We start from the raw sequence: 16,639 nt of genomic DNA, 5'->3' as shown, positions 1-16,639 counted from the left end.
CTACTGTAAAACATGAAACTGTTATGTTCTGGGGCTGCTTTGCTGCCCCTTCTTCTGGATTTATACAGTCACTTATGTGGTCAATCAAACCTGCTTGTCAGATCTTTGAGACGATGTAAGAATCAGGAGATACTGCCATACAAACTAAGACCATTGCACTAAATGCACATTACATTCTATCGCCTGACATGCCAAGTTCACAGGTCAATAAAAAAAATATTCTACAGTAAAAAACCTTCTTCTTCTAGATTTATACAGTCACTTATGTGGTCAATCAAACCTGATTGTCAGATCTCTGAGACGATGTAAGAATCAGGAGATATAGCCGTACAAACTAAGACCATTGCACTATATGCACATTACATTCTATCGCCTGACATGCCAAGTTCACAGGTCAATAAAAAAAATATTCTACAGTAAAAAACCTTCTTCTTCTGGATTTATACAGTCACTTATGTGGTCAAGTATATCTGCTTGTCAGATCTCTGAGACGATGTAAGAATCAGGAGATACTGCCATACAAACTAAGACCAATGCACTGTATGCATAGTACATTTTCGCCTGACATGCCAACTTCACAGGACGATTATAAAAATATTCTACAGTAAAAACTCTTCTTCTTCTGGATTTATACAGTCACTTATATGGTCAATCAAACCTGCTCGTCAGATTTCTGAGACGATGTAAGAATCAGGAGATACAGCCATAGAAACGAACAATACATTCTATCGCGGCGACATAATGAAACTACCGCTTTATTTTTTAAGGTGGAACGGAAAGTGCGAATAATGGCGCATTTCCACTAGGGCCTGCTTGGCGCGGTACGGTTCGATTCGCGACGGTTTGTGAGTGTTTCCATTAGTACCAGTACCCTGTGAGCCGGCCCCTTCGGGTACTATTTTCGTACCGACTCGCTCGAGGTTCTAACCGTTCCGAAGCGGTACAGTTCTGTGACGTGGAGGAACAGCATGACACTGATTGGCCAGGGAGTGTCGTCACAGGTTGCGTCAGGAGAGCGACTCCTCCGCTATGGACTCCTCAGCCATTTTTAAAACCCAAGGAGCGAAGTCTGTTCTCTGGTCAAACGCCGAGGTACAAACCTTTCTGTTAATAATCAGCGATCAAAAAATCCAGGGCGAACTGGACGGGGCCACTAGAAATGTAAAGGTTTTTAGCGAGGTTTCCGCGCTAATGGCCACTCATGGCTACCAGCGGTCCGTTCAGCAGTGCCGGTCGGTCCAAGCTAAAAAAGCTTAACGCGATTACCGGGCGGTGAAGGACCATAACGGACGCAGCGGAGCAAAACCGCAAAGACTGGAAATGGTTCCAGCAAATGGATGCCATATACGGTCACCGGCCAGCCAGTAATGGAAGAGAAAGAGCTGGACAGACACGGCAATGTCGGTGCTGGAGGCCATGGAGAAAGGTGAGTGTATTGTGATTTCAGTTTTACTACTAGGCTCGTAAAAGATGTAATATGAACGTAATATGAACGCATCTATTGTAAACGCAGGAATTTAGAGCTGTGTTTGTAGTTAATGTTACCACCACAGTCACTACTGTACAATAGCTAGCTCTTAGCCTTGCTAGTTGCTAGTTAGCTGTAGCCATAAACACAGCATGAGCAGCGATGACGTGCTACACATTTTGTGCAGTTACGCTATATTGTTGTTGCTTTCACGGGAATGCTTGTGTTTAATATTTGTTATTTTTTACGTTCAAGATTCCCCTTCCACTGACGAGGCGAGCGGAGTTGGCGGAAAATGTTTCCTTCAACCGGGCTTTCCTCGGGGTGCTTGGCGAACTTGTGAACACCATGCGAGACGGACGCCAATAAAAGCACACAAAATGTTGCTTGTAGTACTATAAATATTTATTTCATATAAAGCTATACGTATATATTTGCTTTTTGCACTTTTTTAAACTATAACTATATTATTTACATATGTTGTACTTTAAATATCTATATTTCATAATAAAGTTTGATTTCATTTGATTGGATGGCTGATGCTTTTTATGCAGGGTGTGTTCAGCCTGTTTGAGTAATACCAAATTATTATCAATAATTAGAGCAACCACATACAATAATGAAGATAAAGATAAATAAGATACAATAATGGTATGTGTTAAGGGGCATCGGCCGGTGTTGTGCTCGCATACAAATGATGTTACGACACTACAACCCGCGCGCCAACAGCGACTCCACCCACATTGTGGTGGTCCACCATTGTAATGGAAACACAACGCGACCGTACCGTTCCGTTGCGAATCGACCCGTATCGAACCGTACCGCGCCAAGCAGGCCCTAGTGGAAATGCGCCATTAGACACTGGCGAATAAGGAACCAACTTCAGCCTCGTGAGCTGGAGCTAAGTACACGATTTAAAATATCGTACAGTGTACGCCCAGCTTAACGCGTGGCCACGACTTACTAACGCGTGCGAACGCCTTACTAACGCGTGCGAACGAGATAATTAAGTATTACTTTATATAAAGCCAGGTTTATCTTCTTTGGGCAGTCAGTTAGTGTACATCCCTTCCTTGGCAGTCAGTTCACGAACAACCCTGGGATCTGCTTGTTTTGCTGTGAAAAAATTAACTTTGTTGCCGCGCGTGAAAGGCGACATTAGTATCTCGTTCCCACGCCCTAATGATCTCGTTCCCACGCCTTAAATATCTCGTTCACACGCGTTAGTAAGGCGTTCGCACGCGTTAGTAAGTCGTGGCCACGCGTTATTTTATTTTTTACATGATGTCACCTTACGGGCTCCGTACTCTCCCCATGTAATTGGTAAGTGCACTTTATACTTTATATTCGTTTGGTTTACGTTTTTCACACTTTAGATCTGTGCAGAAACAGTCTGTGCCCTTCAGTCCGTGTCCCAGACCACGGTACTACCTACACAGTACTACCTCTGGGTTTGTGTATGTAGCTGCTTGATATCAGATGCCACTGAGGGTAAGCACACGCACACACCCTAATAAACATTACCACTGTATTGTAATATGGAATGTTGCAACATGTAACACCACACACACACGCGTGCACACACACCTCTCCTTCATGCAACAATCCACTGTTTTCGCGGTGAACTTAAACCGTGCATGGTAAATAGCTTTGAAAACAATAACGGCAACTCGACATTTTCACTCATCTGGTGTGGACACTTTGAAACACGTACGATTAAATCAAGGTCAGATTGATGTGTATAAATGAAGGCGCTGGATTTAAATGAAAGTTTTCGGCGGGAGTTTTACAGAACAGAATAAGTACACTATCACGAATCATGCACAGCGTCGTTCAGATCTCATAACTGGCAAAGTAAGGGAAGTAGGTATTGGCTGTCGCTAAGTGACGACATCACCTAATTTGCACAATACATGTTTTAAAGCTGTAATGTTGTGGGAGAGAAAAGGGTGAGTAAAAAACACCCTAAATATGTTAGAACTACAAATGAACTCTGAACAAATGAACAACTTCTGTTGCAATCACTTCTCAAAATAACTTAATGACTTTAATGCTTTGTATATAAATTTCTACGTAGATTACATAAATTCGTTTTTTACCGTGTTGTTAAATGTTAGCATAACAGTAGCATTCAGCAGGAACTGCTGTTCTAGGTTTAACCCTCTTCCTTTTTCCGGGGTTGATGTTTAACTATTCAGGTGGATGAGGTGAGTGACAGGCTACGTGGTGAATGAAGTGTGACTGAGTTAAAAGCAGTGATTTCTTCTCGTGTCACCCTGGAGATGTGTTTATATTTACATCCCGCTCTGTAAATACGGGGCGAGGTCAGTCAGCGGCGGCTTTGGGCATGCGCAGTTCATTTGCGGTGTGGAGCGTGTGGGTCTGCTCTGTCTGTGAGACTGCACTGTGAGTGTTGTGTCTGTTGCTGGGGACAGAAACTGAAGAGCATGAGGGTTCATACTCTTTCATAAAAAGTGATCATGATATACATTTACCCATCACATATAGGCTGCCATGCTCAGACTTATTGCGTTACTAGCGTGTACTGCAATCTCAATGGTCTACGGATTTACTGTAATTATTTCATGAATACACCGTTCAGTGCTCACTGAGTGCCAGTAGCAGCTTAGTATCACAGGCCACGATTTTTAATTCCCAACCGATGAGGCAAAACAAAACACGACAAATATGAATAGCAACTCCTCCATCCACTGACCTCATTTCCATCACACCTATAACATCACTCAGCACATTTATTACGATTTATTGAATTAAAGCAGTAAAACAACACGTGGCATTACCAAGCTTTGGATTATATAGCATCACATTTCTCTTACACCAACCTCTTTCTTGATTGTTTTCCTTTCATAACCAGTCATAGTTAACAATCCACAGGCTATTTCACAAGTCCTAGTATACTGGCGTATGTATTTTTCATGATAAAAAAAGTCTTCATTAACATTGATTATCAAAACTAACATTAACAGCTGTAATTAAATACTCTGCTACTGAAAACATACAAAGAATAAATATCTGGAATTTTGTTAAATCCATGCAATTCACAATTTTTTTTATAATTAGTACATGAGCGTGTTATTTAATTAATGCTTTAAAATGCTCAGCTATGCGGACATTTCAAGGTGGAAATGTTTCGGGAGTGATCCTAGGCGTCATCACCAGCACACAGCAAAAGCAGTGCTTTGCGGTAGTCCCCAGAGCAGTCACCCTGCGCTCACAGACACAAGGACAGTGACAGACAGTTAGACAGAGACACCAGCAGACAGACACAATGAAACACCGATAGAGGCAGACAGATGAGGGATTATGTTCCATATTTTACATTTCTAACAATGTGCAACACATTATCATCCATTTATTTTGTAATTTTGTAATAACATTTAGATTTAGATTAGATTTTAGCTTTAGATTTTAGAAGCATGTGTCTGTGTTCACATTAAGCAGTTGGTGCATGCTTCTAGACATACCTTAATCATATTGTTCAGAGAAGTTGCAAACATCCTCCTGAACTCCGATCGTATATCCAGCATGTCGATTTCACTGCGGGAGACCATGATCCTGATCAGGGTGTCATCATCTGTGCCCGCCCCCTTGAGAAATTGAAGAGGATAACATCACCACACTGTAACACCGTCTGGTACCGTTGATATGCCCACGCTGTAACATGTCAATGACATTGGCGGTACTTTCCAGATGAATTGGGTATGGGAAATGTCAAGAAGTCATCAGCATCATTAAACTGCATCTCCCACCATAAAGTAGCAGTCTGACAGCAAATAAGCATGACAGATTAATGAAAGCACTAAGCCAAGGAGGTTAACACTTTGTAGTGCATGGAGCCCATCGCAGGCTGTTCAGTGTGGTCACGAGGACTATAAATCAAAAGTGTTTATGAACAATCAAACAGTCTTTATTCTCCAATCAGTGTGCACTACACCTTACCTTCATGGATTTGTACAGGCACTCAGCAAAGTAGGCAGGAACACTCCTGGCACACTTCACTGTGTGCAATAGGTAAAGAGCGTGTGAGATTATGTCCACCAGAAAGACACACATGACTGGGGGCAACACTGTATTAATGGTTGCAAAACTAATGCTCAACTGTTATACCACATATATGCATGCATGCGTGTGCGAGTGTATTTTAGTGTTAATTTAATAGCACACACCCTGACGTGTGTCGTATGAGAGAAGGTGTTTTACCAACAGCCAGAAGCACTTCTTTCAGATTTCCGGAGGTTTCTTTCTCAATGCTCTCTTCCATTTGAAATCCAGAGATTTTCATATACTCTGCAAACACTGCAAAAGTGGCACACACATCCTTCTGTCAGAGAAGATGGTAGAATTACTTCTAAAGATGTGCATGCACATTTGGGAGTGTGTAAGGGTGAGAGAGAGTGAGAAATGGGGGGGGGGGAAGAAAATGACTTGCCTCTCCTAAGATGTTCAGCACTGCGATTCCCCAAAATAGTAATGAACTGCTCTTCATCAGTACCAAACTTCTTTTCTCCTGCGTCAAAGAGGGCCTGTGCACACACACAAATAATATACAAGTCTGCATTTCAAGACTGATTAGACGGATAAGAAATGTCTCGAGATACATAGACACGACATGACCACTAGATGGTAAAGTTTGACATTCTACAATTGTGGAGTTCTTTTTTATATTGTGATAAACTACATACTTACAGATACATGTTCAAATATATACCTTAGCGTCGCTCTGTATGCTGCCCTCTTGTACACCCTGCTGCCTGCTGGCCTGAAACCAAAACTGTCTGTATTATATCTTCAATTATTACTGTATTATCATGACAGACAGCCAAGCAGATACATTCCTCGATACTGACGTGACAATCATGTATCATAAATCCCACCCTGCAGATGCACACAGAACTTTGCCACACATTTTAAAATTCTTTTTTCTAATTTAATTCAAAATAATAAGCAACTCGAATAAGCATCTCCAGTTTCATATGTTGATGGGACCCTGTAACTAAATGGCGTCTTAGCAAATTCAGACCGTAAGTTTTTCCATATGATAATTAAATATGAATTATCATCCAACATAAAACCTAGGTATTTGTAACATAAAACTCATCGTATTTTTTTCCAAACCTGCATATATGCCAGAAATTATCTAGGCATTCATTTTTTTGGAAATAACATCCTTTTTGTTTTTTTTATCAAGTACAAGCTTTAAATGAACGAAGACAGATATATGTAAAAAAGTCCATTCACCAAACGTGATCTTCCAATCATTTCCAACCTGCTGACAAGATTACCTGAAGCAAAATGACCAGCATCCTCTTGAAGTGTCCACTAGTGTCCCCAGTCACGTCATCCTCCAGGTTATGACCGTACTCTGTGGTAGACACAACCAAACACCTCAGCCATCACCACTACCACCATCACATTACTTAAACTCAGAGGTGGACATTCCGGGTTCAGAAAGTAAAAAAGAAGAAAAGAAAGAAGTAAAACTCCTTCCCAGGACTTTACTCAAGCTTGCTGGATTTTCTAATAAGTGCAAGCCAGGTAAAAATTGTGGAATTAACACAATCCCGAAAGCCTGAGCAAAATCTTGGTGAGGACTTTTACTTTCTGAACCTAGAATGTCCACCTCTTCTTAAACAAACATTATCACATGCAAAAAACAGACACTACCATTTTTGTAGGTTTGGATGATGTTTCGAATCTCATTGGAAGTTCTAGATGCCAGGATCTCAATCAGAACCTTCTCTTTAGTGCCCGCCCCCTAATAACAGGACACATGACAGTGAGCAGGATAAAAGAACCAATAGTAACCCTATATGTGAGATCCCATACAATAGAATGGCACACATGATCAGAGTGTGAACGTATGTGTGTGTACCTTAATAGCATCTCTCAGCAGCTTTGCGTCATACAATGTAGGTGGCTCCATCAGTCCCACAATCAGAGTCTCAAACTTCCCAGTCAGCTCTGACTTCAGATCACTCACCAAATCCTTAAGAGTCAGATGGAGAGACAGATATGAGCTCAGTCATAGAAGAGAAGCTGGCACACACCACTTATGCCAGTGTTAAATGAAAAAGGAACTCATGTCCGAGTCTACAAGCCTTGATGGGAATGTTGTCAACGTACAGGAATAAGAGAAGAGAAGAAGCAAAGAGGGCAGGGCAGGTCCATTTATTGAGACAGGAGTGAGAGGAGGTCCATTTACTGACACAGGAGTGAGTGAAGTTCTGGAGTGTCTTCATTCTCCATAACAAGCGCAGACTCCAGCAAAGCAAAAATAAAAGGAAAAAAAAATAAAAAACCTAAACAGGAAGCAGTCAGCCTCAGGCCACTGATCAGACAAAGGGCAGAAGGTGCTGTTGTGTACACCTGCTTCAGCAGTACACTTCATTACGCTGAAGCAGGTACACACAGCAGCGGTACGGTTTGTGGTGCTAAAAGCTCTGCAATGTGCAACGCTGTTTGAAGGCACCAGTGGCCTTAAATATGGAGGAGGACAGAAAAGTGCAGGTGTGTATGATGGTAAATGGGAGAATTGGGGGCTGGACAGGTCCCCGTGTCCCTCTAGCACACTGTGACAGCCCGGCACACTGTGACAGCCACGTACATACAAATCATACAAAGTTCATTTTCTATTTGAAGGGGAGGGGGGGGGGGGGCAACTTCCACACCTCGGTTATACAAGACAGTGGAAAAGATTTTTGCTTTGTCCTAAACTATTTAATCTGCTTTAATCAGCTACCACTAACATGCACTAAATGAATGGCTTAATGATTTTAGGTATGACTCAATACAACACGGAACTGTCTGCATATTAGTATCAATATGCATTGATAAAAAGATAACAAGATAAATAGAATAAATCGATTAAGTAGTTATAGAATAACTGAGTAAATAAGGGCAGAGGCTGAAGCATACTCTAGTTCTCATCCCTTCTATTCCTTCAACTTCCTGTTTGCATTCCAACTGTCACAACTCTTATCAGCTGTCACCTCTTATGGTTTAATCATTTATGGGTAAGTAAATGTCATCAGTATTAACACCGTCTTTTTCTGAAATCGATCCTTCCGATGAACATTGAAAACCAGGGAAAGCAAAGAGCATAATGGGACAAAATCAAACTGTAGTCTCACTTCTTCATCTCCTCTCGTACACCCTTTCATTTGGACTTTGAAAGAAAGCTAGCACTTCTACACAAGTTTCAGTGTCTTATACACCAGCACAAATCAATAAAGACACATTTTAATGGTTTATGTACATTTTGGAGTCAAAATGTCCCATTTCCACCAACTTTAGACAACCCATAGATCACTGCAGTAGAGTGTTCTCAATTGGAACATGGTTCTCCTGTTAAGGGCCACACTCTGAACAACCCCGTATAAACATATAGGATCGTATGAACGGCAGCAGTCCTGTATGAAGCAACCCTGCATGTTAAAAGCTCACAGCAATTAGACAGGGAGGCGTCACAGCACTGTTTACATGGTTTGTTTGCTAGAGAGAGGTAGACAGTCCCTGCTAGAACTGCTGTTTTAACAGTTCTAAAAAGTTCTCACAAGGTGCCACTTTAACCCTGAGCTAAAGAATGGAGGAAGAACCTGAAGGCAAGTAGCTAACGTGACATAATGGCGGTGGAACAGTGGAACAGCACGTCTTGCTAGGACTGTTAGGTGTTAAATCACTGTCACACACCGACACACTCCCTCCATAAACACCTGAAATTTGTAATCATTCTGGGCTCTGCTCTCTTACATAATCAAGACCTTTGTGTCTCAATGAACCCGTTTAAGTTCATCAGCTACTTCTACAGCTGCAGTCAAACCCCTAAACTGGATCAGGTATGTTTGGTAAAATCCACGAACCGTGAGGTGTGGGGTTGAAAGACGGGCTAGACAGGCCCGGTGGCTCTGCCGGGTGGGGCTCAAGCCCTTACCTTGCCGTGCAGGGTCTTGTAGGCAGCCTTGATCTGCTGGCGCTGAGCGTTACTGCGGGCAATCAACAGCTGCATGATGCTGGCCTCGTCCGTGCCTACGCGAGACATTTGCACAAACGTTTGCATTAACCCTCAATCCAATATACTCCTCCCAACCATTATGCACAAATAATATTAACCAATGTCTTAATGTTAACTCATAGTCCTTAATATTTTGTAATAGTAAGCTAGTATTGTTCATAGCAAATAAAAAACTACCAGTGTAATCTGGGATATAGTATAGCACTACAGTGTAGTAATGTAGTACTGCAGTGAAGTAACTTACCCAGTCCTTTCATAGCTTTGAAAAGAACATCAGCATCATTATTGGCATTGAATCCACTCTGGGGCTTCACGGTTCCTCTTCCGGCCTGTGTGTGTGTGAGGGAGTGAGAGAGATAGAAAGACAGAGAGAAACACACAGAGAATTATTTTCTGTGTGTTCCATAATCTCTGCAATAACTCCCTTATGACAACAATTAATAAATTATATAGTCTACAAATAACCCTCTGAGGTTGGTATTTCATGGATGTTTCTCAATGCTTTTATTAATATCTCTATGATAAGACATCAGAGACACATGTTTCAAAGATTTCCTGAATCTGTAGCCTGCCCTTTAAATTCTGTCCATAGTTGGAGTTATGACACAATAAACAGAGATTAAAAACATGCCTACATTTGCATGTGATTTGTATGTTTGTGTGTAAGATTTACATCTGGCACTCCCATCGTGTGATATTTGAGACCATGAGAGATGTGTGTGTCATTTATTAGAATATGACCAATGCATAATCGTGACATCACTAAGTATTCACCCCTCATGGAAGAAGGCACAAACATTTCATTCCTCATTCAATCATCTGACTTGTCCTTTTTGTTTGAGTGCCTTCTTTAAATATAGGAAGCCGTTCTGATCATGGCACTTTGACATAAGAACTAAGCCACATCAGACTCAAGCAAAGCTGTGGAACTTTTGACTGAGCGACTAAGCAACCAAAATGATTGCAGAGTAGACTGATGTAAAATTATAACACACACACACACAGAGAGAGAGAGAGAGAGAGAGAGAGAGAGAGAGAGAGAGAGAGAGAGAGAGAGAGAGAGAGAGAGGAGAGAGAGAGAGAGAGAGAGAGAGAGAGAGAGAGAGAGAGAGAGAGAGAGAGAGAGAGAGAGAGAGAGAGAGAGAGAGAGAGAGAGGAGAGAGAGAGAGAGAGAGAGAGAGAGAGAGAGAGAGAGAGAGATCTCTCTACTATGGACACACTAATATATTTAATACCTCTCACAAGAAAAAATAATACCAGGGTTGCCAACTTTTCAAGATCTCTTGGAGTGAGATTTGAACCTGGAGAAGGTGGCGAGTGTAAATTGTTGACGGGGGGGTGGCGACCGTAAGTTGCTGACGGGGGGGGGGGGGGGTGCACAACCTCGCGAAGCAACAGCACGCGGGGACCTTGCGCAGGGGCGGAGCCACCGCGATTACGTCATTGTCGGCACGCGAAACCTCGCGACGGTCGTGACGCGTCATGTATAAACAAAGCTTGAGGGGTTACGGCACATGCAGCGCCGTGCGCAGTGCCCTAGTGCAGGGGTGCTCATTACGTCGATCGCGAAGGAATGTGCGTAGATCGCGTCACATAAAATAGTAGTAGATGAATCGCACATCTGCACTGACGGTTGTATTTTGATTGACATTCACGGTAGCCAATCTGCAATCCACTCAACAAATTACGTTCGCCGCCCCCCCCCCCCCCCTCAACATATTACGTTCGCCACCCCCCGCCCCCCCCCCCCCCCGCTCAACATATTACGTTCGCCACCCCCCCCCCCCCCCCCCCCGCTCAACATATTACGTTCGCCGCCACCCCGGTAGATCTTTCTGACTGGGTCATCTTATAAGTAGCTCGCAAGCTGAAAACTGTGGGCACCCCTGCCCTAGTGCCTGTACATTTAAATTGAATGGTCCAATGAAGGTAATTTAAAAATCAGGACATTTCCTCACAGGACGTGAAATACGTTCCGGGAAATACAGACGTTTGGTCGCACTACACAGTAGACAAATCATTTTTGGCACTTACAGTTAAACTGCAGTTAGCAGCGAATGACTCGATATGCATATTACTATTACGAGTGCTATCATATCGCTTGTGTTTTTCAGATTTCATATGAGAATCCAGCGCTTTACAGCCCATTGTACCAAGTTTAAATGTTTTTCGGCAAGTTCACATCGCGCCTCATACGAATCACTGGAAGGTTTCAGCAAGCCACAATATTTTTCATCCTCCAGCCACTTCACTGAATGGACATTTACCCATGTCTGTATCCTTGTATTGTTGTTCCCGCCGCACCCCTCAAATAAGAAAAGCAGCTTGTGCAGCTAAAGCGTCGTCTGCTGTTTCCACCTGTTAGGTGACGTACTACTGCCATTAGGCGGAGTATACGGCCGTTGCGGAAATGATCATTATTGTGGGATATACATCGGTAAAATAAAACAGAAAAACTGAGCAACACACTTTTTAATGCCTCCCCTCCTAAAATTCCAGACATTTTAAGACATTTTTAGACCTTGAATATGTAAAACTAAATTTAAGACATTTTAAGACTTTTTAAGGACCCGCGGGTACCCTGAGATATAAATAATGTATGAAGTGGCTGTAAAATAATATAAAGCCTAAGACTGAAATTAGATTTAATTTCACATTTTAATACAAACACTTGTGTTGTGCGTTATGCACTCACACACTCCTCACACTCCTACAGCTGCATTATTCATGTCTAGTTAGAAGGAACCTCTTTACTCCTCATACCCAATGCACGGCGGGACTTGGCTTAGGCATATGTACCCAGTCCACCTGCTGAACATGCACTGGAGTACATTTTACATTTAGCAGACGCTGTTACCCAGAGCGACTTACAAAGTGCTTTGCATCTGTTCACAGAATTAATCCTAGATAGTAGCACAGATATGTCAGAACTCAACATACCCTTGTGCCAGACAACCACTAAACTACAAGAATCAATCAATGGCATTACATAATATTGCAAATACAAACTTAAACCGGAATTAAAAACTGATACCTACAAGCGCAAAATTACTAGAAACATACATTTATTTTAAAGAACAAGGACAAAAATGCTATGCGGTGTTAGTGCTCATTTAAGTACTCAACAAACAGGTGAGTCTTCAGTCTACATTTGAAGCTGGCAAAAGACACATACTGACAGGAGTACTGATTGAATGTGTCAGTGTTGTGTGGGAACAGACCTCACCAGTCTCTTGAAACCAGGAAGAAAATCACGATTGAGCCAGCTTTATACAGATTTTCCACCCTCACATTCCTCTTACTTCACAGACTCAAAGGCCTCTTCAGATAATAGGCAGAGCACTGATGCTTCTCTCCCAAAGTGGAAATTATAATTGTAACACTTCTATTAAAACATCTACAAGCCCCTCTGTCTGCCAAGTTATTACTGCAATCTGTTTGCAAGCACTCAAATCAATCCAATAATTTTACTTTGTTAAAAAATAAAATAAAATAAAAAAGTACCATGAAGCAAGTAGTGGATGCACACAAGAAAGTTAAACACAAACAAAAAACTAAAATAAATAATTGCACAACTTGGTTGGTGTAACCAAACGGAACACAGAAGCACAACTCCAGTCACGCCCTCCATGAATAATCTGTATTTCGATGTTGTCTGATTGGTCAGTCTTCCTCATTGTTGTTGCAACACAAAGTAATATGAAACTATTTGGTCAGCAAAACCAATGTCAATTCAAACCAACACTCAACCCTGTTAGTTATGCCTTTGTGTGGTCTATGATGTTTTTGATAAATATTGGGACTGAACAGCTGTAGATCATCCATCTCTGAATGGACGCCTTTGTGAATGTATTGAATATGAGAAGTGAGTCAGCCCTTAATTCCTGCAGAAGCTATCTACGAGCACTAAATTCAAAACAAGTCTAAAGTCTAAACAACAGAATATCTGTTTGAGCAATGCATGATCCGTAAAAGAGATTGGAGGTCATGCGCTGCAGATTTGGACTATCCCAAGATGTGCAAGGGGAAAACGAGATATTTCAGAAATGTAAAGAGGTCACAAAACTGTGTTTGTGAGGTCAGACACAAACACACCTCCACACATACAGTTAAATGAGCTGAAATACCAACTGAAGTGTACCCATACTACAAGTTCCTGACCTGACTAAACTAGCTGTGATGACCCAAACCTTAAAGATATGAACATACAATGAAAAATAAACAATAGTAAAATGATCTCTTGAGTTAATGGATGAGACTAATACATTATACTAATACAATACAAATGAGATTAATACATTTATATCATGATCAGTACAAGGCTCACACAAGCCACTACTCCACTTCCCATCTCTGCAAACACGACCCCACCCCATGTTACCAGGACAACTATTGTACAACTACGACTGGCTATTTACTCTAACAGATGGAAGTCATATTAGAATACGAGAGAGAGAGAGAGAGAGAGAGAGAGAGAGAGAGAGAGAGAGAGTGTGTGTGTGTGTGAGTGTAGGAGAAAGCCGCTTTTTGCTGAACTCTGCCCACACCAATGAGTCATTCGCACACTGCTGGACTAAATAAATGAAGGGAAAAACTCTTCCTCGACATCTGGGGGAAATGAGACACCTCCCTCCACCCTTTAAGACATCACAAAAGTTTTAAACACTAGTTTCTAAATATCAAGCAACGTGGGCAGGCAACATAGGCTACTATAAACATTTATTGAGGAAAGCCACATTTTAACGTTGAATTTCATGTAAAAATACGAACATCGCTATAAACAAGAGTCGTGTTACATCGCGTCATACAAGAAGGGTAGTCGTAGAGACAAACTATCTTCTTCGACTGGTAGAAAAGTTTTTGAAACTGGTTTATATTCTTAAACGCGCTCAGTAATCATCACATGAACATTGATTGCAAGTCTTGACCTGCCTTTAATATCAACCATTCATTGGAGACTTTACATACATGCGACTTTCACATTCGTCTCATTACACAAGTTGACATTACACGAAGATGTATTTCCTGGATGGCAGAAACATTATGAAAAGAAGTTAACAGTTCACTTACCATCGTGACTTTATTTATGAACTCTTAGCGAAGCTTAAGCTGTGGAGAGATTAAGTTTGGCGTTTTAGAATATGTAAAGCCATAACATATATAAAAGAAAACATTTACGACGTTTGTGCAAGACATCAAACTGACAGGCTTAAATTTAACGGATAGATTTGCGAGTGGGCAATGATTGGAACAAAATAGTCTGTTTTCATAAGAAATGCAAAACTGCAACTACATTTAATCTATATGTGAGGTCCTTACCGGCCAGGTTTATAGTAGTTAGCATACCCAATACTGATTAGAACATTAGAATATAAAGCACAAGTTACTTACCAAAATGTTTTTCCACGTTGCGCACAGCTGACCACCGCAGACTGCAAAGCAAAAGATGAAGACAGCAGAGAAGTGAGTACTTTTAATAGTCCTGTTGCCAAACGCCGCACCCTGTGACGTAAATAATCGCTAAAGAGTATGGGTAATGTAGTTTTTGGTATAAGGTAAACTATGTTGCCTCACGTCTCTTACACACAGACGACAAACAGCTAGCGGATGATTTGACATGCAAATCATAATGACGTTTCAAACACCTTACTGATTAAGGCTCTTCAATTTTATGGGCCACAACGCCTGCGGCACTAACCAGGTTTAACACTGACTGATCACTGTTGATGAGGAGCCTAACAGATAAACAACTGCAATATTTTTATACAGTGGCGTGCACACAGACATCAGGTGGTGCTAAAGCACCACCAACTCTGCCCTTTATCAACGAAAGTGCCCTTTTGAAACTTCGGTTTTCATTTTACCGAGGTCGGTTTGAAATGATCTCTTGAAAACCTGAACGATTAAAAACAATGCCCTGAAATGAGCCACCACCTCGCACACACCCGACCTCTCTCTTCCTTTGTCACACCAGATGCGCTGCAGCAGCAGTTCAGTTCAGCGAGTGGAAGGAAGCGTCTTCAGTACAGCACACACGCTCACAGATAGACTTCTTCTCCCGTGCCCCACCAGCCAGGTCACACACACATCAAGTCAAATCGTACCGTTTGCCCTCTGAGCCCAACGTGAAATCATTTTCTTGTGCCGTAAAATGTCTCGTACACAGAGGTGTCAATTCCAGGTTCAGAAAGTAAAAGTCATCACCAGGATTTTGCTCAAGCTTGCTAGATTTTTTTAATTAGTGCAATCCAGGTAAAATTAGTGGAATCAACACAATCCAGGAAGCCTGAGCAAAATCCTGGTGAGGACTTTTACTTTCTGAACCTGGAATTGACACCTCTGCTCATACAGCACCAAACTACTAAGCATTTTTAGTCGCTCTAGCCCAAATCATTGAAAAATAACGTGAGGACGACCACATACAAATAATTAAGGTAGAGTTTGCAAATCTATGTGTTAAGTTGTTGTATTGTTTTGTGTTGTATAAGTTTTGTTAGGCAACATAAATTAACACATTCGTTTGTGAAGAAGAAACGGGAAGTTCCTCATTACATGTCAAAAATGCCCATCTGCAATCATCTATGTGTTAAGTTGTTGTATTGTTTTGTGTTGTATAAGTTTTGTTAGGCAACATAAATTAACACATTCGTTTGTGAAGAAGAAACGGGAAGTTCCTCATTACATGTCAAAAATGCCCATCTGCAATCATGTAATGACAACACTCAGTAGCCTATAACTCCTTCTCCTACTTTTTTGTCTTTTTACTGTCTTAATTATAGGCCTATATTGATTTAAATAGCAAAATATATGCAACAAGGCCTGCAGACAGTGGAGGGTAAACAGAAGTTAACTGAAGGACATTAATGTATTTAGTTAATATTGGATATAAATTATATCAATTGGCTGCATGACTTTTTTTCCATTGAAAACTCACGTTTAGAGAATGTAGAGAATCCTTAATTTCCCTCTGGGATCAATAAAGTATCCATCATCATCATCATCATCATCATCATCATGTTACAAATAAAATGTCAAATTTCATTCAACATGTGCTTGTAATTTTTTTTTTATAATTAAGTGTTCCATGTGCGCTAAAAAGTGCCCTTCAATCACTTCTAATTACATTTGTGACAACTTTA

General features: G+C 41.3%; 1 protein-coding gene across 1 annotated transcript; it reads right to left on the bottom strand.

Annotated features, from left to right (window-relative positions):
* Positions 1–4,216: 4,216 nt before the first annotated feature.
* On the bottom strand, positions 4,217–15,012 carry anxa5b (annexin A5b). Its single transcript, XM_076990740.1, has 13 exons — positions 14,892–15,012; positions 14,571–14,609; positions 9,745–9,829; positions 9,420–9,514; positions 7,362–7,475; positions 7,154–7,244; positions 6,772–6,851; positions 6,198–6,248; positions 5,919–6,012; positions 5,690–5,785; positions 5,429–5,487; positions 4,954–5,076; positions 4,217–4,694 (listed from the first exon to the last, which is right to left on the bottom strand). Exons 2-13 carry the CDS (start codon positions 14,571–14,573, stop codon positions 4,632–4,634), a joined length of 954 nt encoding a protein of 317 aa, XP_076846855.1. The 5' UTR covers positions 14,574–14,609; positions 14,892–15,012; the 3' UTR covers positions 4,217–4,631.
* Between the last annotated feature and the right edge of the window lie 1,627 nt (positions 15,013–16,639).

Source organism: Brachyhypopomus gauderio, unplaced genomic scaffold (assembly GCF_052324685.1).
Source record: "Brachyhypopomus gauderio isolate BG-103 unplaced genomic scaffold, BGAUD_0.2 sc77, whole genome shotgun sequence".
NCBI lineage: Eukaryota > Metazoa > Chordata > Actinopteri > Gymnotiformes > Hypopomidae > Brachyhypopomus > Brachyhypopomus gauderio.
The sequence above is the reverse complement of the archived record's forward strand: the minus strand, read 5'-3'. Positions and strand labels throughout refer to the sequence as shown.